The sequence below is a fragment of the Haemaphysalis longicornis genome, unplaced genomic scaffold (assembly GCF_048455015.1).
Source record: "Haemaphysalis longicornis isolate Haplotype H1 unplaced genomic scaffold, Haemaphysalis longicornis Haplotype H1 scaffold_4, whole genome shotgun sequence".
Taxonomy (NCBI): domain Eukaryota; kingdom Metazoa; phylum Arthropoda; class Arachnida; order Ixodida; family Ixodidae; genus Haemaphysalis; species Haemaphysalis longicornis.
The window spans coordinates 220737976-220762222 of NW_027526361.1; the positions used below are offsets into that span (position 1 = coordinate 220737976).

The window sequence follows — 24247 nt, forward strand, 5'->3', positions numbered from 1 at the left end:
CCCATGCCTGCCTTGCGTGGGCGCGTTAAACCCTGCAATCAATCAAATCCCTTTTCGATAGACACGGACGGCGCTCAAATAGAGAAGAACGGTGTTCCGTACATTGGCTCAGCTTTTCACGTATCTGCGAAGTGAGACAAACATCCGCATTTTTTCTTACTTGAAGCGAAATACACTTGGTATAACGGCAGTAAGGAGGGGAAGTAAATTATAAAGATGACGATTGCGAAAGGTGGAAAGCGCGTAATACGTAGGTCGTTACTCGCGCATGAACGAGCGTACGCGTATCTAAACACTTATTTTGTAACAGGCATGCGTTGTTGCTAAACTGATATTGCTAAAGTCAGAGAATCTAAAACCGCACCTTGTTTCTGATGACGCAAAGGAAGCACCTTTGTAGCAGAATCTTGAACTGTTGGTGGGGCTTCACTTTCACTTCGTACTGGCGCATCTGTTCTTTTCTGAGCTGACAACGCAGGAGAAACCCGAGCATCATTAGTTCATTCAGGATTTACACATAAGCTTGTGCTTGCGCTATAAATGTATAGAAATATGTTTGCTCGCTCTTAAACAGGAGTGAAAGTATAAAACGCAATATTATAAAGCATGCCCTCAAGAAAACTTCCGACAACGTCCAGCCTCGCTCATGCGGGGATTTGTCTTCTCTACAATGGTTGTAGCGCTTGCGGGCTGTAATTTGAGTCCGAAAAAAAAATGTCTTTGATGGAGCAGTTTTTGGGCGCAATTAGTAGACACCCGACGTGTGATCAAGGTAGAAGAGCAGGCGAAAAAAATCACCAGGGCAAAGCCCTCTTCCTCGCCGCCTCCGAAACACAGCCCTTTGAAAACCACTAGTCAAAACCTTTGAAAACCATTGAAAACCACTTTACTAGTGACAGCGCTCGTGCAACCCATGTTAGTTTTAATTCCTATTGCATAGAGCAAACGCAAAATCGTTTTTTTTAATTTACGGCGAAGCACCCTAGCGGCTCCGGCTGTCGGTGTCTCCTGTCACCGTCGTCTCACGTCGTTACGGTAAATCATGTTGTCGAACGATGGTCATGAAACAAGTGTGTAGTTGACAAGACCGGTTCAAAATAAACTAATATGATTTAAACGAATTTAAAATGCAGGACTAATCAGGATTCAGTTGCATAATCACCGAAGTTTGTTAAATACTGTCTCTAAATTGTTTTCAGACGGTAGGGTTTCTCCTTTAAAGCTTACTTCTTAGCATGTTGCTGGTGGGACACGAAGACAACGTACGGCCAGTCTGTCTCTCATTAAATTGCTTAAATCCGGTTAAGTACAAGAGATGGAGCCACCGCCTCAGCAAACGTGCTATTGCTCCTCCCACCGGCGCTTCTCCGGCGCCCAATCAGCGCGTGCCGTGTTGCAAGAGGGAGACTTACAATCTTTGAATACACATATACACTGCATGCTTCACCGCTCCCCATTTTACCCGTTAGAGGAGATGGCCCGGGATGTTTTTATTGAACGCATGTACTATCGGCGTCAAATAAAACGCGAACACGAAAATACTAACCTGAACACACAAATAGCGCGATTTATTTCCATGCAAGCCAAAATGACGCGTGGCTTACTTACAAAAACAAAGTTGGGAAAAGTGGATTTCCAAACATACAAAACCAAGCCATTATATGAACTCTACGAAATGTATTTTTCAATTTTGCACGTTCCGGTTCATATTTTCGTGTTCGCATTTCATTTGACGCCGATAGTAAATATCTAAATATTTCCTTCTGGTTTGTAAACGATATATTTATGGTAATAATGGCAAATTAAGCACCAACTCGACCTTGCATAATAATGGGCCTTCATTTTGAACACAATATTTAGGCCTATGTGCTCATAGAGGCTGTCAATTTTCAAAGGCCGTGAACTTCACTTTCCTCCACCACATTTACGCCAGTAATGATTTCTCAACTTATAAAGTTTGGAGCCTTGCCCACCACAGTATTTTAATACTACCGGTGCTTTTCCGGAAACAACGCAGCTACTGGCACAACGAAGGAATAGTTTGTCCGCGTTTAATTTACCTCAACATCAGCTACAATGAAATTAAACTTCTTATTTCTTCAGTTTTGTTTCGTCTAAACCGCTCCACGTCAGCCACTTGCAAAATAGCGAGAAATTATTATCGGAATTCTGGGAATAGCATACCTTATCGCTCATGCGATGCCCACCGTACGCCGTCACCTGAGATAGGTGGGTGTTTTTGTTTCCAAGATGGCTCGCACTTTCGTCCGGGATGAACAGGATTGCAAGCTGCTGGGTCAAGTTCCCATGCTCGCCAGAAGCTATCTCTGTAACTAAGCGGCCACAATTTCCCAGTTCAGTCTAAGCGACCTCAACTCCAACAGAAAACAACATTACTTTTGAATTTTGGGGCTATGGCTACGTTGAAGATCGCCTGCAGCAAGCAAAAGCACGGTGCGCAACTAGGTCGGCACCCGTCCAGGCCTGCTATCCTCCAAAACCCGAAATGCTTTTTTTATAGACCAGCCACTACAGCACGGCGACAGCATAATACTAGCCTCACGTGCACCTGCGAGGTGGATCTTAGGCATACGTATCTAAAAGACAGGAGCTGATACCGCCACGATCCACGTCCTAATGTCTAGCGCCGAGCAAATCCGAAGGCTCATCGCCAGAGTTGTAAACAAACACTGGGTTCTAATGGAAGACACCATTTCCCTCTTAGTGCATGACTTCATAATTGTCCACGTTACCCAAGTTACCCCATTTCCCAGGATGACTAGAATGGACATCGACTAGGTGCAAGGTATCTGTTGAAAGGTAACCCAGCTCGAGATCGGCCTACCCATGTAATTCTCCGGGGAACGCCTCATGGCTATACGTTTGCACACCAGTATAGAGGATTTGAATATTAATTGACCCCTGCAACTCTTTTCGTGCAGGTATTTTTTTTTCAGCTTTACATCCGTTTTTCGTTTCATGCAGAGATAAACGGAAGAAGAATCATTAGGTTCCTTGCAGAATTGAAACTTATTCAATTTTTAAGATTAAAAACAAGAGAAAATTGAACTCTCTCTTTCCCTCTCCCTCTCCAAAACCGGGGAACCGCTGCTTGCTTCCTATTCTTGCCGATGACGACGCATCCCGGGACCTAAGAAGGCAGGGTAAAGTGCCGCGTTACGGAAGTTGTTGCATGACCTGGGAAACTCCTATCCGCGCTTCTTGACGGCGTTGTTCGGTGGCACCGCGCCAACCGCGCCGGTACACGCCAACAAGTAGGAGAAGGCCGAGACGCGCGCGAAGTCACCTGCCCGTGGCTGCGTTGATATGTTTTTCTAGGCTCATTTTCTGAACTTTTATCATACTCTTCCGGCTATTTTTGGCTTATAGAGCGGCTGTTCATAACAAAACCTAGCTTGAAGTTATGCCCCGAAGGAGTGAAAGTGTGCAGTGTGTACGCTGGCTCGCGATTGAGGCTTGACAACTCCACTTATGGGTTCACAGAAAGGCGAGGAACAGTCGCATATCCTGGCTTAAAAAATTAACTCGTGAGGTGCTCAGACCAAAAAAAGAGGAAGGAACCACGGGGTTGAACCATCGACCTTCAAAGCAAGAGTAATGTGTGTTAAAAACTTGTCCATTGCTTTTTTCTTCGTTAATTCATGAAACGTTTGGACAAAATTCAGACATGGCAACCAACACACAATATAAAAATTAACAGACAGCAACGAGTAAGCATATCCGTCTAACAAAGATTGGCGTCACCTCAAAACTCAGACAAGTAGACGCACGCATCCAAAAAGATGCACTCTGCGCCGCATATACGCTCCGCACTAACGGTGCCTGTTCCCGAAAAATGCACTTGGTAGGCATAGGACGTTCCGCATGCCGATCACTCATGCGGCACTTCCACACGCTAAATAATCCTAGCAGAATAAAACCGACATATGGCGTTACAGCAACGAGACGAGGTTCAAAAATGTGGCATACCATGCCTAAGCGTCAGCAAATATGTGTGTGCCTTTTTCGCAGTTTTTCAGAAGTTCTGGCAGTGATAACGTTTGCACATCCCGAACCGATCTTGCAGATTAGCCAAGTCATGCTAATACTACAAGAAATTTGACCAGAGCTCCCTCGTTTAACTCATATAGAGTTATCGCACAGTCGCGATCTCCCCGGCGCAGGCCAAGTTAGTCATGAAAGGAAGGCACCATTAGAATTACAGTTGTCTTTGGTAACAGCTTCTCAATAAGAATACCTTGGTTTGAATTGGTCTAATGACAGCTCACTGCTGCTAGAGCAAAAAGGTGCGGTTGTTTTTCAGTGAACGGTACGGCGCTTTCCAGTGCGGAAGGACGTCCCAAATTTTCGAGGCGCTCGAGGCGGACTGAAAACCACGAAGCTGCAGTCCGCTTTGCGATGCTGTTTGACTGCATTACTTTTGGCGTCGACACTGATATCTGCCGAGGATAGACATCGCCGTATGGAACGCAAACGGACAATTTGGCATGCATTTCAGCCAAGCGGCGGGCTTCGGGCGACGCTGAGAGCGGTTCATCCACGGCCTGAAAGAGCACAAAAGCCCTCGCAGCAGGGAGTAGTGCCTGCCCTCTGTTACTATCTGCGGGTAACTTTTTGGGCGTCCTTTAATAAAAAATACGACCTAAAGCATTAGTTAAGCTCTTTTGGTCGGTACAACGACATATACCAAATTTGATTGTTTGGCAAATCCTAGGGTGCGTGGGGTTCCCGAGTCACGTCGTCATATCCGGGTGCTTCGGGTGTGACGTAGGCACACCCGAATCTTGATTGCTTGTATTTGTGGACGTAAAAATTGAATACATTTTTTTATTTCCGCATCGATCCTCATTTTTTTGCGTCTGTGTCTAAGCGACACGAACAGACATAGCACCCAAAAAGTACCTGTACGAAAAGCGTTGCAGGGGTCCTTTAAGACCTTCTTTGTACTCACTGTAATCCGACGGGCTGGTATAAATAGGGCAGTGAAGGTCCTGAGATGCCAAGAAGGGTATCAAGTGATCCACAGAACCGTTGTATATGCACTGACCACTGGAAAGCATGTAAACCTATTCGGAAAGATAAGTTAGCAGGTCAATGTATAAACATAGGTCCCGTAAAATGTTATGCGTGACTAAAAGTTGTCAATGTAATGTTGCACTTGCCACAACTGGCAAAGCTAATCAGCAGGCACATAAAATATCCTTATGGGCTGCCCTATAGATGGTTGATTGAATAATGGATTGTGAGGTTCAACGTGCCGACGCTATACACAGACGATGAGGTGCGCCGTAGTAGAAGGCTCCGGATTATTTTGATCACCTGGGGACCTTTGCCGTGCAGTGAAATCTTGAACAAACTGGCATTTTGGCTTTTTGCATCCCTGAGGGGAAGGACTGCTGCTCCGCGGGTATTTTGATTCGGGAATATTGGGCTTTCAGAAGCCCTAGGATTTAAGGAGATCAGAGAGGAAGTTAACTTCAAGGCTGTCGAGGGGACGAAAAGAAGATTAGAATGCTGGTGGACGAAAAGCAGAGAGGGGAATATTGCCTAGGACAGTTACCACCTGTAACAGGGAAAAGAAAGTATTTCGGGCCTAATAAGCTTTAGTGCCTGCCCTAAGCAGCGCTAGTACTAAACCAAGAGTGTAAAACATGGTTATATTAGTCCTTTTTGGTAAGATGACATGTAATCACCCCGCTTCAAAGGGGAAACCAATAGGAATCATCATCATCATCATCATCATCATCATCATTGATGCAAAAATGACTGCCGACGATCTACTTCATTTCGGTTGATAGCAACGCGATATCGGAATTGCGACTAATTACACTAGCCTCGGCAAACTGTTGTAGAAAATTCTTCTGTAGAAATAACAGAGCGAAACACGACGCTACCACGCGCATTTAAAGGCCACTGCGAGCGGCCGCTAGCACCGGCGCACCCACTTCGTTCCATCACCTAAGTCGCGTGCGGCTGTCGATAATGGCAGCCTTTTTTTCTGTTTCGGTTCCAAAACTGCCACTGTTCGCGAGACGTTTACGTTTCCTGCGTACATGCTTGAAACACCTTGTTTTCTAGTTAGCACTCTCTTAATGTGTACTATTAGATTACATTATTTTTGCATTGTAAAAAATCTGAGTGGAGCTGGCCTTTAAAGAGACCTTGCAACACATTTTTCAACGTCTTTCTAAAATCTTAAATGAATTAATTCTTTGTTTTCATGCATATACATCTATATAAACATGTTTTCGCATGAAGTGCTTCCAGAACGTAGCCAGCAAATAGATTTAGTACTTAAACTACGGCGTCACAGAGTACGTCAGCCCACACACACTGCTCTAGGCCAACCAGATAACTTTGAAACTACAGTTAAATAGAATACTTGGGCCCACGTATTCTAGTTCACTCTATTTGAAACCTTCTCAAAAGATTTTTTTTTAGTCCTGGCATTCTTTGAGCGCTCGAATGACGTCAATACGGCATATAGCGGCTATTGGCCGCTTCCTTTCCGCTGCAGCAATAAATGCATCCGATAGCCGCTTTAGAAAAAAGACAAAGCAAAGAAAATTGGAAGGCGGATAGCTCTGCTGTGGCGAGAAAATCAAGCCGTGCCGTTCCTTGCTATTGAGGACTATAGTTTTGACAATGCTTCCAGGTGTGAAGGAATGAGTGAAAGCGTTTATCCGAAGGGTTGCACAGTCCTTTTAACTCTCTTCGTACGACAAGTAGAACAAAATCGGATCAAACAATGCGCGTGATGTAGGCATACTGCGCCGGGATTGAGCAAGCCCAAAAAAAGCAAAATGGTGGCTTACTTAAAATGCCAACGTAACAGCCGTTTATACAATGATCAGCATGTGAGTTTAGTGGAGGCGTTGTTCTAACGTCGCAATGCGTGAGTTCATGTCTTATGTTCATCGCAGACTTTTCCACTCCCACGCACCAGGAACCATGTTATAGCTGTATTCCTATTTTTGAGGTCACTCTTGCTTGGACGCTGATGTATCGGGTACAGCGCTGAACAGTGACTTGGGAACTGATGTCCAAAGCGTGCACGCTAGGTACCGGCTCGTTACCACATTCTCGTATCCTCCTCATCGTGCCTCATGGGTGTTGTATGTGGACGCATATATGTCCGATATCGCTCTAACTTCTATTGCACATGTTCGGTATCGAGAGCCAAAACACTGTCAATGCTTTGAATTAGGTTCCGCGAAGGACTTTCACAAGGCTAGTCACGCTAATGTTATATCTAAACACCTAAGCAAACACGAGTCATATACAAGAACCACACTGTGTTTTAAGAACTCATCCTATAATATTAACCATATGACTATCCCTTCAATCCTAATAGTAGCCCAACGTGCACGCAACATCGAAGATGCGGTGGCCAGATGGAAATGAAGTGAAACGCACGACAAACACTGAAGTCACTTAAAAGGAATCGCGAAATATTTGTTAGATACCACCCCTTTCGCCAACCTCAGCGCAAATTGAAAAACGCAAAACCAGCTGAAGATATCTCTCCCGTGGAAGCACGAAGGGTACTATTGACGAAGTGCTTGTGTGGCCACCAATAAAGTTCCTTGAATAGTTTTTGTTAAAATATGAAAGAATGATTTAATAGGTGCACCACACAATTACAGACATTTATCTGCTGCGATAAGCTTTCGTCAGGCTTACCTTATCGAAGTAAGAGAACAGCATGGAGCTTGGGTTGTGAATTGAGCAGAGCACGGTGTGTCCTGACGCAGCAAGCGACTTGAGAACCCGTACGCAGCGTAGCGCAGTTCCGCTGTCGAGACCACTGCACGCGATATCCTTCTATGAAATAGCTTGTCAATACAGATAAATCTTGTACATCTATTTCTAAACATTTGGGATAACTGTAAGAGATGGTTCAAATTTGGAAACTCAGCCTAGTTCTTCCTGTAATATTGCGCTATCAAAGGCATAATAAAAGAAAAGATCGTCGCAAACTAAATCATTTAACAGAAAATGGACGGCGAATGGAAGAATTCAGCCAACGTGATAGCAATATTGCATTTAACCAATCTAAATTACTTAAATTTAAAGATTAATCTCTATTTGTAAACCTTTACAAATAGTTCTAACTCCGAAACTACACTTTATATTCACTTCTGGTGCTAGAATGGCCACCTAGACCTCCTCTTGCGAAGGAAAAATCTCGGACCAGACCATACCCTGGCTTTCACGATCAAGCAATTTTGGGGAGTTGAGGCGCAGCCCAGTTTTGTGGACCGCAGTGTTCTTCAGCTGTGCGACAATGGGTTTTTGTGTCAGGTATTTTGCACATAAAATTGAAGAGTGTCTACGCAGCCTACCATCGTCCTGTTCACTCATTTGTAGAACATTGGAAACACCAAATACGCATTTCAAAGTCATTTTTTCTGGCACGCCAATCTAAAAAGCAATTTATGCCATTAGTCTGTTTTTATTAGGGTACATTACTTTAGAGCTACCATACACTGTGCTCTAAACGCAGTGAAAGTTATATACAATGAATAAATGTCGAACAACTGACCTTGTCGGCTCATCCAGAAATAAGACTGGGGCGTTGCTGATAAGCTCCTGCGCTATGGCGAGGCGCTTTTTCTCCCCTCCCGAAAGGCACCGTGTCAACGTGTCTTCGCATTCTTTCAGACCCCATTGCGATAGAGTATCATCGACCTGTGCAGCGTAGGTTAAGGCATGTTACCATCTTGCAATGTCTACCCTTACCAACGCTAACGATGAAATTTACCAGCCACTCCGGTAAGGTCTTAGCGATCATGACGTAGTTTATATCGGCACTTTGAAACGCACACCATATCAGACCGTGCGATGCTGTAGTCCTGAGAAATGCCGCGCAAAAACATAGGCATTTCGCCTATTTGGCATCGATTTGACATAATGAATGAACAGGGGGAAAACATCCAGAAGCTTATCCTTTCCTAAACATGGGGATGGCAAGCAAAGATGAGGGGTGTGCCAATTAAACAAATCCAAATAAAATCAATTGACCTGAAGATGTTTACGTTGGAAGACTTACGTTAGCCCACGCGCATAGTTCACTTGTCTTTTGGGCTTGGCGACGTAGCAGTAGAAGCGAGCAGACGCGGAATATAGTGTTCAGTGTGGTTAGGAAATCGTAACTATCCCCTGCCATTTTGTGCCAAATCACTGTAGAATGGACATCCCGTGTCTGTCAGCTATGAGAAAAGTTTATTCCTTCTCCCAGTAAGCTAAAACATTCATAAGAATGATAATTCGCAACTTAAAAACATGCGTGATTGCACCCACGTTAGTATGACCGTAAATAATTTATTGACCGACGCCAATGCAAAAAATGGTTGTGCTCATTTTCTGTGCCATTTTCATGGGTTCCGCAACATTTCGTTGTCAAATCAAGTAAGCAGACTTGAGCATTAGTGTTTTTTTCATGTAGACGCCTTAACTTTACTGCAAATATTGTTCCTGGAGGATATTTTCTATGCGAGTCCTTCGGAAGTGCCATTACCACCGTTTCACCTGCGCACTATTACTAAACATAAGGCATCGTGTTTTAGCGCTGTGAAAACCGGCCTTTTAGCGGCCTTTTAGCACTATGAAAAATATTTTTATTCCACTTCGTATATATGCGTACATGACAGAAAACCCGCCTTATCAGCCATGAAGAAAAAGTACTCACATGGCGTAACCATTTACCCCCTGGTTGAGCTGGTGTTCGGAGCTTAATGCTCATGCTGAGAGCCTCCCGAACAGTAAGTTCCTGAAGCAAGCAGTCATCTTGCATGACGTAACAGCTCTGCATGTTGAACAGTTGGCGGTCCCGCAAATACCCGTTGACGTGGACCTCGCCTTCGTAGCTTTTGTCGCTGCACGATGAAGCATGCGTTACATTTTTACCAACACCTTCTACATATCCTAGATGTGCAGTGTTTAAAGTGTAAATCTCTCATATCATCTTTAACCGCTGCAGCATCGAGTGAGCCAAATTAATCATTTCCCCAAGGTCATTCTCTCTTCCTACTTTTATTCCAGCTTAAATGACTCACCCCTCGTAGTTTGTTATAATTTTTTTCTTTTTGAGTATCCACTCTGACGCTTTATTCAAAAGGCGTAATGGAGCACTTTATAGCACTCTAAAATGTAGCCCCTTAACCATAAATTTTATTCGTATTGAAAGGCCAGCGTGAAGCGTTGGTGTTTCAGTGCCATGTCGTACATCACTATATTATATTCTAAGGCGCGCACAATACTTGCCTTACTTCCCCTTAACATTCCCTGCGAGCCTTAAATTTATGTTTGTGTTAAAACGGAAGAAGTTTTTGTTAGTGACTATGTGAAAATATCACTGATTATGTTACAGGCATCAAAGGTACACTAAAATGATTTGTTAACATCAGTAGTGTTCAATTAGTATGAAGTATGTGGCCATTTTTCGTCTGTTTACCCGAATGTATTTAGAAAGAAATGAGCCTGAAAGTGCTGTTTGCATTTCAGCTTCCCCTTTTATGAAGCACCCATTTCTCGATTGGCTTGACTGTGCTGACTGCGCGGCTCGCCGATTTGTCGGTGGGTGGTCAAAAATCAATCGTGAGGTGGAAACCGAGCTCGATCATATTTTCGCCCTAAATGTAGAGCCTCTTCAGCTAGGTAATGTACACGAAGGCAAAGGAACTCCGCATCAGTGAATATTCCATCCGCATGTTGGCGCTTCGACGCTTCACTGCCTTCTCTTTGCTGTAGTTTTAACTCAATATGTGTGCGTGAATGGTATGCTTCCAAAAAATCTAAGGTCAGTTAGGGGAAGATTGAAAATCACTGAAAGAAATATGGGTATTAAGAAAATAAAAGCAACCCAACCGCATACTGTAAAGCATAAAATTAAAATACCAGTAGCCCGCTTTGCTAAGGGTGAACCAGCAAACCGGTGTGCAGCCCGGCCACACATTCATTACCACTTTTCATGCCTTAAAGGTGCTGTCGCAAGTAGTAAGCTATTTGGGGGGCTAGGGGAAGCTTACTGCATGAGCTTTTCTCATGAAATGTTGAAGTAAGCAGTACGAATGATGCAATTTCATAAATAAACAGCCATGTACAACCCTGCGGCGGCCCTGCGTATTCCCGTAGCTCACTCGTATACGCAGCACTACGCGAGCACCACCTCACAGTGCGGTGAGATGCGGAGGTTAATTTTGGTTTTGTTTTTGTCTTTAGTCGGACGAGTCTCGGCATTGTGCCAAAGCTCCTTTTATGGCGCGGTGGGTACTACATAGAGGAGCCAGGCCAGGTCCGATAATGCGGAAAACGCCACCTAACTGAGCGTCGCGGACGCCGTTCAGCCAGTGCGTACGCCTAAGCTCGTCCTCTGGAGGTGAACGTTACTATAGTCGGTCACCCTTAGCAGTTGTGGCAGGCTTATCCGGCCCATCTTAGGTCCTACGGCATGGACCAAGCGTGGCAGGTAGATTCCTGAGGCATCGAGAATACGCGACCAAGGATAACGCCGTACGCCGAGGGTGTTGTTGCATGGACCCAAACCCGAAACTGATCCAGACAATCTTTTAAAAGGCCACAAGAGCAACCGTTTTTGGCACGCACGCTTTTTGCAAAACGGAAAGATGTTTAAATAGAGATGACACACTTGCAAGTGCGTATGCATGAACTTCATTAATTTGTACATCATCCAATCACATTGCAAGAAAAGTGCGCGTCCTTGTTGTAGTTGCCGCTGCTGCCGCAGACGTGACAGTATTTTTTTCCTATTTCCGCCTTCATTAACAAACACTGTTTTAGACACCAGATAACCTATGAAAAGTATGTACAGCTGATCCAGTCCATGGGTTACAGACAAGGCCAGAAGTATAACAAGTTCACTTCAGTGTCTTTTTAATATACGGAGGATACCGAAGGCGGCTACAATCTGCCACACTGTCGTGTCCAGCCAGCCTGTCGTCTTGTACATTGATTCTGCTTCATTATGCGGACTATAGTGATGTAGATCAATGCGGTTACACTTGAAGCTACATATAGAGGTACAATCGATGGTGGCTGTAGGAATCGCTGCGGGGTCTGCAGTTCCTTAGAAAATGCAAAAATATTCTGAAATTTTGGAATTAAGCAGTGTTTTTGAACTCTAGACAAAACCAGGTCCAGCTATCCGCCTCATCACAGTCTTATCAAGACTCAACACTCCAAAGTTGTTGACCTTTCTTCAAATTATTTTTACGGCCCTTTCTGAAGGGGCAGCTTTCTTTGTGCGCAGTTTCAATTCCCGGAGAATTTCCTTCAGATTCCGAAGGCATAAACACTATCAGGGATAAAACCGTTTGCAGTGTCTTTCGGCGAATAATTACTCGAAAGTTGTTAAACGTTCTAAAATAATTTATGCACTCTTCGGAATAAAGGTGAGCTTGACTCTGCGTGGAATGTTGCTATTCTGCGACAGTTTTCCTGCGGTTCTGCATTTTGGTAGAAACTGCTGGATGTAAGACGCCAAAGCACTTCCTTTGGCGAACTTTCGAACCAAACACGGTTGTTTTCTAAATTCATCGTTGGAGAGTAGTTGTAGTGAGGCAACAGCATCTACGAACAGTGTCCTGAGTCAAAAATAGACTTTTGAAAATAAATGATATTTTGAAAGAGACTTGTTCTGCAGAAAAATAGCTCATAATTAGGTATTTTTAAGCCAGCTGTAAAAGGAGAAGTAGTAGTAGCACGAAGTAACTTTATTCAGCAGGAACGTGCATGTGACTTCTCACCCAGGAGACCAAAAGACGACTCGACAGCTGGTGAACAAAATTATATCCATAAATTTATCGACATATCACATTGCTCCCCTTTTTTGGCTGTTCCCTTGAGGCTGCGATTCAGTTATACCACAAATATTTGATAATAATTATGTTTTTTGGACGAGTAAAATGTGCTTATTACGATGCTGTGCTGACCAGGCACGCGTTTTTTGCTTAGCAATCTGTGTTCACAACAACCAACATAAAATTACCCTTCATAGAACTATCAAACTCAGCATGGAAATTCGGATACCACTGTTATAAATACCAAGAATTTGCATGAAGTTAAGTTTGGGGGCACAAATAACCCATTTTAAATTTTATGGACATAGTGAAAAGTTCAGACACATTCACTCGTGACGCCCTACAAACAAAAAGAAAGAAACGTAAAAAATAACCACATCTTCTTACATCTGTCCGGCTAGAATGTTAAGCAGAGTGGTCTTTCCGGCTCCTGATGGACCCATGACGGCCGTCAGTGTCCCGGGCGAAGCATGTCCATAAAGCCGGGACAAAATAACTTTTATCCCTGCAAAGTTTGCGCAGCATTGTCTGACACTTATTGTCTCAAACAAGAGCGGAAAAGCACTACACTTTCTACTTGGACAGAAACAAACATTTAGGGGGTCACAACATTTTGAAAAGCTGACCAGAATTTTTTTTCCTGAAGATAAGGTTTCTCTGCGTGGGTTTTAAGACCAAATTTGCGTAATTATTCCGGCGCCAGCTTTTCTCTTTGCTAAAACAAAGTTTTATTTTTTGAGCTGCCCTTCAGGAATTTCTGAGCCTACCCCTAAGATCACGAGTAATCTATCTACGAAGACTTCTGCAATCTTCAAATGAATAGCCGATATGTGTTGTACGCCCCTACAATCAAGAGCACCCGTAGGGCCAATCATTGCGATGAAATGAGAAAGTATCCAAACGGCAATTCCAAGCATGCGATTTGGCTCAAACATGCTATTTGCACTGCAACAATCCGCAATGTAAGCATGTCGTCTCACATTACGTGATGCCGCAGCACAGATCCAATTATTTAGTAAAATCAAGTGTCTAGCTTCTTCGCTCATCACATTTCCTTAACCACAACGATCGCTCACTCATGTGAGCTGGTGTGAAGCAGAACCATCAATTTTTAGAGTGCAAAATCACTTTTACACTTGTAATTACAATGCGCTATTCATGGCTAGAAGCGTATACAACATGTTATACTCTTTAAAACAGCGCTCTTAGCTTTTGATCTATTATTGATATACGATAAGATTACTTTGACTACCATTTCTGTTTGGTATTTAAAACAAAGCAAAATTGGGCTGAGAACTGCTCATTGCCTGCAGCAGCGCTTTTTGCTAACCATAATCAAAGAAGAAAGAGACAAAACCCAGTAAACACCATAACAATGTTATTACACCATTTAGGGCAACATGGAACGCACCGGTGTAGAAACCACATAAAGCAACACGAATTACTGGGCAAAAGGCAAGATTTATTCATTCCGGTCTCCTCACAGCAGACACCTCACAACGACATCGGCCCTAAGCGCAAAGAACACTGCCTACACTAACGGAAGACCATTACAATGAGCGATTACGTACGCAAGCAACTCGGAATAGGGTCCTGTGAGCTGTCGACATAGTCAGCGCGTGAGCGACAAGAACAAACCCTGCGCCGCAGACAATTTAGTGTTTTCTGTAATGCAGATTACTTCTTATTCTTACGACATCCGTCTCCCCATTGCGGCCCGGGTCATTGCCAATGATCCCTATGTGCGAAACACGTGGCAGCGTCGTAGCCGTGGCTACAGCCTGAAGCAACCTGGTTTAAAGTTTCGGCAATCTATTACAGTGCATTTTTTGAGCATGACATTTATAACAAAGAATATCACTGATGCACTCGACGTCCACTCATCAGCAACCAATACATTTCGGTCTGATAATTTCAATAAGTGCTGCGAATAAACGGCAGGAAAAAATGTGCATTGTTGGTGCTTCTTGCGATTCGAGGCGCTGACAGGTGTTGTGTGAATTTAAAGCAGAAAAAAAAAACAAGCATGATATTTTACGGGACTAAGGTGGGCAATGCCACGCAGCGCCTTGACCGAAGAACCATTACGACGACGACGACGTTCCTGGCACGCATCTTGCGCGAGGTCAATGTCATGTCCGCTATGTACATTATGTAAATAGATCGCTTTACCCCATCCCATTGTTCGTCTCATCTGTGCCCTGCCGCCACGTAACAATATCCGGCTCACGGCCAATAGAACGGTTATCACGCAAGCAGTAGACGACGCACGGCTGCTCCTATGACGGGGTTTGCGCAATGAGTGTGGACTCTCCGGGCTTCCGCAACGCACATGCCGCTATTTTCGCCCGGCTGCCGTTGGGTGTAGGGCCACGCCGTAAAGCGCGGTCCTATGCCCAATACTATCCAACCTCACCTTGATGAACCCCTAGAAAGAACTGAACAAATTTCCGGGCGTCAAGCAAGGCATTTACGGTGTATATATGACGATTTGGTTGAGCAAGTTATCGGTTATAAGTGTTTTCGGTTATATCGGTTATAACAGTTATCGGTTACAACACTTATAAGTTACAAGTGTTGTAAGAGCAACTCATAAGTGCGAAAAGGTGTTGAAGTTGGGTCCCAAGTTTTGCGTACACCCCAAAATGGACAAGACAGAAATGCTGGGGCTTGTCAGGGTCACCACTTCAAGGGCTGATGCGGAGTGATGCGGCAGGCGGTTGACGCCCTGCCTGGAAATTGTGAGGGAGCTCCGTGCATAAACACCTCGAGCGTCGTCGATGCGTTCCGGGAGGCTGACCTCAAACGCTCCAATCAGACAAAGAGGGTGGCTTCGTTGTTATTCCCTCGGGGTTGTACAACAAAAAGGCGCTATCGGCAGTCCAGGAACATTTTTGCCCAGCTCAAATTGATCCCAGAAAAGCCAAAAGGGAGGCTCTCAAGGCTTGTAAGGATGAAGCTTTGAGCAACCTTGCAAGCTCGGTAAACAAAGCTGATGGGCTGAGTCTAGAAGCCTTCTTTACGGCCAAGACGCACAAGAAAGTCACGCCATTTCGAGTCATCGTGTCCGAAAGGGGCTCTTGGCAACGCGTTCTGGGCAAGTTTCTGCAGAAGTCGCTTTCCCAGCTGAAAATCGACGACCCTTTTCTGGTCAGGAGCCCTACGGAGGTTTCTGACTACCTCCAACGGCAGTGCACCTCTCATGTGTATGGGTTCTCCATAAACATTAAGGACCTCTACTATTCTTCGCCGCACACCGAGCTCATAGAGGTCGTATCTGACGGAATAGACCACTACCGAACCGTCCGCTTCCAGAATACCAGTGGTGTGAACGCCAGCACCTTCTTGGAGCTGTTGGGTCTCTACGTTCGCTCTTCTCTTGTGAAGTTCAACAGCGAGTTTTTCGTTCAGAGGAAAGGTGTATGCATAGGGTCGTGCTTGGCGCCTATTCTGAGCGACCTCCTGCTGGCGCGATACGGCCGGCAACTGGAAGTTATGCTTCGTGCCTCCAAAACCGTGTGCGTTTTCCGCTATGTAGATGAATTGTTGGTGCTTTTCGAGTGTGTGACTGGTGACTTGAAGGAGCACGTGCAGCGCATCACGGACATTTTCAAGACCACCCTAGCTGGTCTCACGCTTACAAGGGAACTTCCTTCGGGCAATGAGCTGCGGTTTTTGGACCTCCTCCTGCATTTCATGTCAAGCCATGCTTGTTGGAGGTATGGGCCCCGCTCCAGGAAAAGCTTGCTTCCGTTATCGTCTGCCCATTCCAAAATCGCGAAACGGAGCATTGCCTTAGCTGCTTTAAGGAGCTCCCTTAAGAGGTCTTGCCCGCATGAAGTAGAGGCCAGTTTCGATTCGCAGGTTGTGAGGCTCTTTTCGGCAGGCTTCCCACCTGCCTTGCTACGTGACTTAGCTGAAGTGTTGCTAGGGCAATTTCACAAACGAAGCGAAGCTGGATCGTTGAAGGACAGGCCGGTGAAAATAGCTGTCGTCCGAAATTTGCATGAAGTTTCGCACATGTTGAAAAGGGGTAGGAGTGGTGTTTTCTGCACCAAAAAAACTGGGCGACCTTTGTAGGTGAGTGAACAGAAATGAGCCAAAGGGCACCTTTTGCGGAAGAGGTCACAGAAACCCTTATGTAGAATGCAGGTGCTCCGTTTTGTATGAAGTTCCTTTGTCATCTGGGACGACCTATATTGGTCAGACCGGGCGCTCTTTGAGCGATCGTCTCCGCAAGCACGCAAACACACTAAAAACAGGTACTGGCAGCAACCTTGTCACACATTGTCACGACCACGGGTGCTCGCCCAGATTCCATGATACGCGTGTTGCACGAACGTATAAGGGTCGGCGTGAGCGCGAAATCTATGGAGCTTAGCTCATTCCCAAAGCAGACGGCGATTGTGTTACTAAGCCGTCTATGGAATTACTAAGTAAAGAAATCCGCTACCTGGTTTCATAAAAGAACAACCTGCACTGTTCAGATTTTCCTTTCCTTGCCTCGCGCCTCTGGCCACGTCTTGTATCGCTGCGCTGTATCAGGATTGCTAACATTTGGTCAATGCACGTGTATAAATCTTATGTTTTGTGTGTATTGTTCGATGCACTTCATTTTTATGATGTTTCCTTCTCGCCTTCCTCCTTGGGTATATTTCGCAAGCCGCGGAATAAACCAACGAGTTGCTAGTCAGCGTCTTGTGTCGTCGTTTCTTGTCCCGTCTTTTTGCGCTGTTTTGAATTTTAGTTGGTATGCACAAACTAGCCCAAACCGCCGTTCTAACTCGAAAACAACTCTATTCACAGACGCAGTTACTAGCCACGTACAAATACCAGCCCACCTGTGGTCGCCACCTTTCCCACCCCCCTTGGTCTTATTACTAGTATTCTCTTTCACCAGGCTGCCATCCTCGAAGCGGAAAAGCGGCACTCGCACTAGCCGTAGCCGAGACCGCAGCAAAGATCCTCAGATCATCATTACAGACTCGTAAGCGGCGTGCAGAAAGTACACATGCGGAATAATTTCCACGAAAGGAGTACAAATCTTGGCCCGAAACTCTCCTAAAAAGAGTCAAGATAATTTGGACGCCCAACCCCTCCTCCCTTCACGCCAATGCAGCGGCTCGCGCTCTTGCCCAAGTTCTTGCTCGCCGATACCACAAGAGGACGACGAGAGGGCCAGACACTCACTTGTTACATACAACAATATCACACAACACTACATGCTCACACGACGCACTTTCCCGCCACCGGAGGAAAAAATAACAAAAGAACAAGTCACCCTTCGACAACTTTAAACAAACACATTTTCACACTACACACGGCTACACACCATCCACCCGGCATTATACTGCCCCCTGTGCAGGCACTGCGGCAGCCTAGCAACGATTTTTCATATGGTTTGGGCATGCCATTTAAACCCAGACATTTCACCAATTCCCAACCCTACATAGGAGCAGTGCTATAGGAGCAGTGGGAGAGTTAACTTCTCCGCTCGGACCTACGTGAGCAGCTCTGGCTCCATAAAAGCGCAAGGAGGGCAGGTCACACCAGTGGAGTCGACTTCACTTAGCCCTATTTTGCTGTCGATTAAAGTTTTCTCCTCCTCTGGTGGCAGCTGGAGCCGCGCTCTCGTGTTTTCTCCAAGCGTGAACCTCATAATCCCCATAGTACGCACGCGTGAGTGAAAAAGAAGAAACAAGAAAAATGCGTTTAGAAAGACGCAGCGTTCACGAAAAAAGGTATCAATTGAAATGAATTCTGCGATGCGAACATACCCTTTGCAGGCGAGAGGTAGGTGGGAAATTCTTGATGACCACCAGAGTGAACAAAATACGGTTTTTGAACATCCGCCAGCAGATACGTGCTATCAGTATCTTCCCCTAAAACCGCTTACCTACCGTCTACGGCTCATGTGAAATCTTATTCAAAAAATACACGCTGTAACCATCAGGAGCAGCGTCTACGGCTAACGAATCGCCAAAGTTTTCTACCATTCCGGTGGTTCCTGGCATATTTTCTTGCCCGTTCAAAAAAATTATATTACGAAGCAGCATGAAGTACACCTGAGGAGTGTGTTGGTTTTTTCCCTTCTAGTGGTGTTCGAGGTCAATGGGAGCCGAATTACTCCGAATGCAAATATATTCCAGAAACAACTGTGGGTTCAGGGCTTACACGTTGTTTAAATAAAGCATGCGCAGAAGAGGGTGCAACCATAGCTATTGAGTATAATTAACTACTAAAATTAGCGCGAGTAGAGCATTATGGGCCAGTGCAAGAATGTCAAGGAACGAGGCTCCGCTGGAAACAGTAATAATGTGTATGCCCTTACTCCTTCCTTGTGTTTTACAGAGCTTTTCATCGTCGCTCATATTTTCATATGCGTGGCACTTACCATTCCTCAATGCCCCATAAAAACTATCGCGGTAACAGTACGATCTACTGTGGAGAACATCACCTCCCTTTGTCAATTCGAACGTGAAAGTTGAGGTTCTTCCATTCCACACCAACGGCGCCACACGACGGTAGTCCAGCAAGCTTTCCGCCGTTCGAAGCCATATCCAGCTCGACAAACTTTCCGTTTCTCGGAGGCATGCTCGAATCTTGTTGACTGAAAAAAGGGAAGAAGAGATGTGTTTTCCGGCTGTTACAAAAGTAGGCAGATTTCTACAGTCTGAATTCGCAGGCAGCTATAATAGAATACAGCATCCCCGTATCTCATTAGAAAGACATTCACAACTTTTTCTCACTTTTTAACGTGTGCTCACACTTTCTCGTACGCACTTGCTACAGTTACGAAACTTCTTTCACGGTTTTTTTTTTTCAAACTACACCTCAATAACCGAAAAAAGGTACCTTTTGAAAACAATCTAATTTGAGAGGTTTTGTGCGCTGAAGCTAGAACTGGGCTACGGTGGCACAATGTAGCGGAGGCCTACGATGTATCTAAAGCCGCCAGAGATTATGAAACATGTGCCAAAATCTTGACCCACGAACGTTATTGTTTTTCGCGTCTCTTAAAAAAACCGCCGTAGCAGCCGCGACGGAAACCGAGTCCTAGAACTCAGTAGCAAATCGCCATAGTCACTTATCCAAACGGATCAGTAGCTAATTTAACAAACAGGTTCACGAGAAAATGTTCTAGTCAGCGTTTTCTTTGTGCTAATGTCTGAGTACAGCGAGCATAAATAGTGCGTTCTTTTTCAACGTCAGCTAACAACGTTTCACCAATCTTTTATTTAACAAAAATATTGGTCGTTCGTTCAACATACTCCCTTAAACGGTAATTGTTCACTATGGGTTGTAGCCAAATCACTGCTCCTGTCAAAGTCAGCATAATGTATGCTATTCTTAAATTATTTCTGTTGCCCCTCCCATCCCGAGTGAAACATCCTTTGGCACGTAACTAGGGGTTGAAGCCCACACCAAGAAATTCTTGAGAACAAGGATAACTTATCAGCCTAATTTAAACCGATCGCTAAAACTGACAGACTACACAAATGAGGGTTGTTATGTAATATTTTACCTGGCGGTGTGGACACATTAGGAGCGCAGACAATTTTGTGGTGGGTGCAAAACGTTTAGGAAATATACATTACCAAACGCAAAGTATTGGTTTTACGGACCTAAACGTATGGGGCGCTTGCGTTTAAACCCGCACAGATCGAGATAGTTTCCATTTCATGCTGACCATCGCGCCGCAAATTTGTTAAAAACTCTTCCTTTTCGCAAGTATTCCAACCATGTTATTCCAGCACTAACTCTGCTTTGCACACCCATAATTTGATAACATCCTTTTGTGCCGAGGTAAAAGTTCCCCATATGAAAGTAAATTTCCTAATTGAGCTTTAGCTTGCTACTGAGAAAAACTGTTGCTGACCCAATCGCTTCATAGTTTCATTTATACTTTCATTGGCAGTAGTTTCAGCATTAGAGCGTTGATCCTGTGGATCACACTCAGACCTCTACCCAATTTTCCACCGTAATAAAAACAAAACAACTGGACTTACAATATCCCCATAGTCAGTCCGCTCTTACCCAAGTGACTTCCAAATTATGATACCACTTTTTTGACCGCGCACCCTCAGCCGGATTCTTGTATCTCCACCCTTTCATGCACGTACGGAACTATCTTGACAACAGACAAACATCTTTCTCTGGGTGTTGGCGCGTTTATATTTATCTCAAGGGCATGGTGAGTGACCCTGCTAGAAGAGGCGACATATTTTGGTTCAATGTCCTCTCAGTTCCAGGAACTACAGATAAGAGATTGCGTACGCGTTGGCGGTGATTCTGTATTTTCCCGCCTTCTGTTCGGATTGTGCCGGTTCCTCTGTGTTCATTCTGTCTGATAAAGTACCAAGCCGTTCGCACTAAACTCTTTATGAGTGGTGTTTTTGCGAATTTGCCCGACATTTCTTTACAAGTTTTTGTCAACCCCGCCCGTGTACGTGTGCGTGAGATTTTGGGTGGTTGCATTGTAAGAGCGCCTTAAATATTTCATACCATAATGCCCCGCCGATAAAAATACCAAAATATGATTTTGTGTTGCTAAACAATTGGAGCATAGCGGAATTAAGCCATTATTTCAGTATTGTGTGTTCTTTGTCAAGAGAGGTACAAAATGCATAGGTCTTGGGCCTCAAACGTTATCTCGATGCAAAAGAACCTCAATTTACCGGCATGCATAACCTTAGTGAGCATGCCAGGGTTGGTAAGAGACATAAGAGGTGTTCCAAGTACACAACCAAGCTTTTTAAACTCTACTGCCACATTTTCCATGTGACGGCTAAATGCCAAAACTGTTTGTTTTGAATCCTTAATAAATGACTACGCTTTATTATTTTGCAACTTAATCGCCGAAAAGTAGAACCGCGGACAGTCAGGAATAGACGATAATCGTGTCATGTTTATGATAACGCGAGCGGCAGTGTTTCAGGGGCCGTTCTTTTCTTTTATAGGCCGTCGATTAATAATTGTAATACTCTGCGGAATACTCTCCGGAAAGCAGGACTGCTTTTTTTCAACGGTACTCTCTTTGTACGTACTTTACACGCGCATTACACTCCCAGTTTAGTTGTCTTTCTCCGATTATAGGAGCGCTGGGCGTGCGAAATGACTTTATCCCCCTGGCAGGTATTTGGTTCACAAGTCACGGAGTTTACTGCATAGTGTTTCGGCATTCCCGCATGAACTGCCACAACTTGTAATGAAGTGGTTATGTTTGTTCGAGTAACTGCGAAGACCAGTCCCCGCATGCCCCTTTGGAGGTCATAATTATACATGACAAAACATTATATTCATCGACGGTTGTTTCATGCCCAACTATGGAAACTTTCAGGGAGACGAGCGTTTGTGAGACTTGCTCATGTGTATGGAAGGTGTTTAGAAAAAGTACAGCTGCACCACAGCTATTTCCGGAACGCCTTCTAAACCTACAAGCGCCTATGTCTTTTCAGCTTCATGTTTCAGCTAAAGCTTGCAACCACCGACAGTACGGAGCAGACACAATAGCCGCGTCATGTTTATGATGCCGGAAATTCGCCCACAATTTGTCTCCCAGCCTCTTTGAATATCAATGTTGTTGCTATGAAGATTACCCCAATGGTGCTATTGTAGAGCTGCTACAATTACTAGTGGTATTTGGATTTCTTTGTCGAAAACATTATACCTTGCAAATACGTGTCAGCAAACCCATTTTATTACGCAGCTCCTTTTTAAACTCCCCCTTGAACGTTTGCATACTTCTATAATACGTGGTGCCCAATTCCAAAGCCATCCCGGAACCAAGAGGACAAAACTATAGCGTTTAGTCAAACTCACTTGAACAACGCGCTTTCAATACGTGGACAGCAAAGTTACGTAGGTGGAATGAGTGACTTCAGGAAGAACGTTAGCCATTGTGGGATTGAGTTGGCGGAAGGAATGGTTTAGTGAAGTACGCAGAGGCAGTATTAGGCTGGCTATTTTGAAGTTTGACAGGATTGAAAGTTGGGCCAGTTGGTGATACATTCTGGGAATAAGCGCGAAGAAGACGAAACGCAGAAAAGAACATACAGGACGGCGCGTGTCGTCTTTTCTACGTGTCACCTTTTTCGCGCTAATTTTCAGAGACTATTTTAAAGTGCTTCTCGTTTCTTCCCCGCATGCAAAACCCGCTATCCTGCAACTCCATTAAAGGTTACCAAAATGTGATAAACAGAGGGCAATGTGCTCTGACCAATCTGATAGTGGGTATCAAAAACACTGAGGCGACTGATAACACACCCTCCAAGACTTGCCGAAAGGAGCGTCGCAACAGAGCCTACAAGAGTTCGTTCCCTCCTGATTTTCTCATCATGTTTGAAACTGGAAACCGAGGCACCATCCAGTAAAACTGTTAGAGAATCATTTGTCATTCTGTTTTCTTTAGCTAAATGATTTAAAAGTTTATAAACAGGAGAAGGTCAATCTCGTAGTTGTAAACTCAATCATGACGCCTGTAGCCGTGAAGGTACAGTAAGTATTCAGGGCAGTGCGCAACAGCAACGAATATCATGCCACAGAAAACAAACAGAATATGACAAAAAACTACCAATCCAACAAAGGAAAATTGAAACAGGAGAATAAAAAAGGAAATAAATGTTCATAAGTGCGGCTATCAATGGTTGGAAGGAAATTTCAAAAATACTAGAAGAAATAGAACACAAAAGAGACACGCACTTTCATAATTGGAAAGCGGGAAATAGTGATGATGCACTCATGAAAGATTGCGAACAGGTTCAAATGACAAAAATGAAAAAGGTGGGCTACAAATATGCGGTGTGTCGCATGAATTCTGGAGTTTCTTGATGAATTTGCTTATTGATTGCGAAAGTAGGATACTCGTTTGATATATCTTGATATATTATGATATATCGTAGGAAATATCGTTCCAGAGACATATTTCTGTAAAGTACGCAGTTTTTCTGCTATGGTTACTTTGAACTGGAAGTGGAGTCAACTTGTCATTACGGGAAGATATTGCCGGATTAGTATTCGCTAGTTGTGAATAAGAGACGATGAATAGAGGAAACTCATTTTTCATTTGTCTGAATAATAGCAACCCTCAATTGTACTTAGAAATGTCACACTGTTCGAAGGCTTTTGGCTTGTAGGGCTCTCACTTCGCTGAGATAAGGACTGCAGGTGCGAATTTAAGGAGCTGATTTCTGGTAGTTTGTAATAAGACAATTTGGAAGCTCTGGGCATTATTCCTAGATGATACGCAAAAGAAGAGTGCGAATAAATAAAATGTATTATAAAGAAAGTAATGAAGGCGCGGAAAGGGTATTGCAAAATTTAGTTTAAACAAGTCAGACACATGGAATTGAACATTTAAATAACTTTAGGGTCTAAGGTCCCAAAAAGTAACTTATAACGCTTCG

At 44.3% G+C, this 24247-nt stretch overlaps 1 protein-coding gene across 4 annotated transcripts in view; it reads right to left on the minus strand.

The window, feature by feature from the left end:
- LOC144179645 (ATP-binding cassette sub-family G member 1-like) overlaps positions 1–24247 on the minus strand; it is a 47281-nt gene that overhangs the window by 14097 nt on the left and 8937 nt on the right. For 2 of the 4 annotated variants that reach the window (XM_077708081.1, XM_077708080.1), the window contains exons 2-9: positions 19300–19452; positions 13230–13347; positions 9713–9899; positions 8567–8712; positions 7705–7828; positions 4973–5087; positions 2185–2333; positions 365–466 (exon numbers count right to left, since the gene is read on the minus strand). In XM_077708081.1, the coding sequence (XP_077564207.1) occupies positions 365–466; positions 2185–2333; positions 4973–5087; positions 7705–7828; positions 8567–8712; positions 9713–9899; positions 13230–13285 (879 nt within the window). In that variant the 5' untranslated portion in view covers positions 13286–13347; positions 19300–19452. The remainder of the gene's footprint in view (positions 1–364; positions 467–2184; positions 2334–4972; positions 5088–7704; positions 7829–8566; positions 8713–9712; positions 9900–13229; positions 13348–19299; positions 19453–24247) is intronic. The other 2 variants (XM_077708083.1, XM_077708082.1) reach the window with 2 other exon arrangements.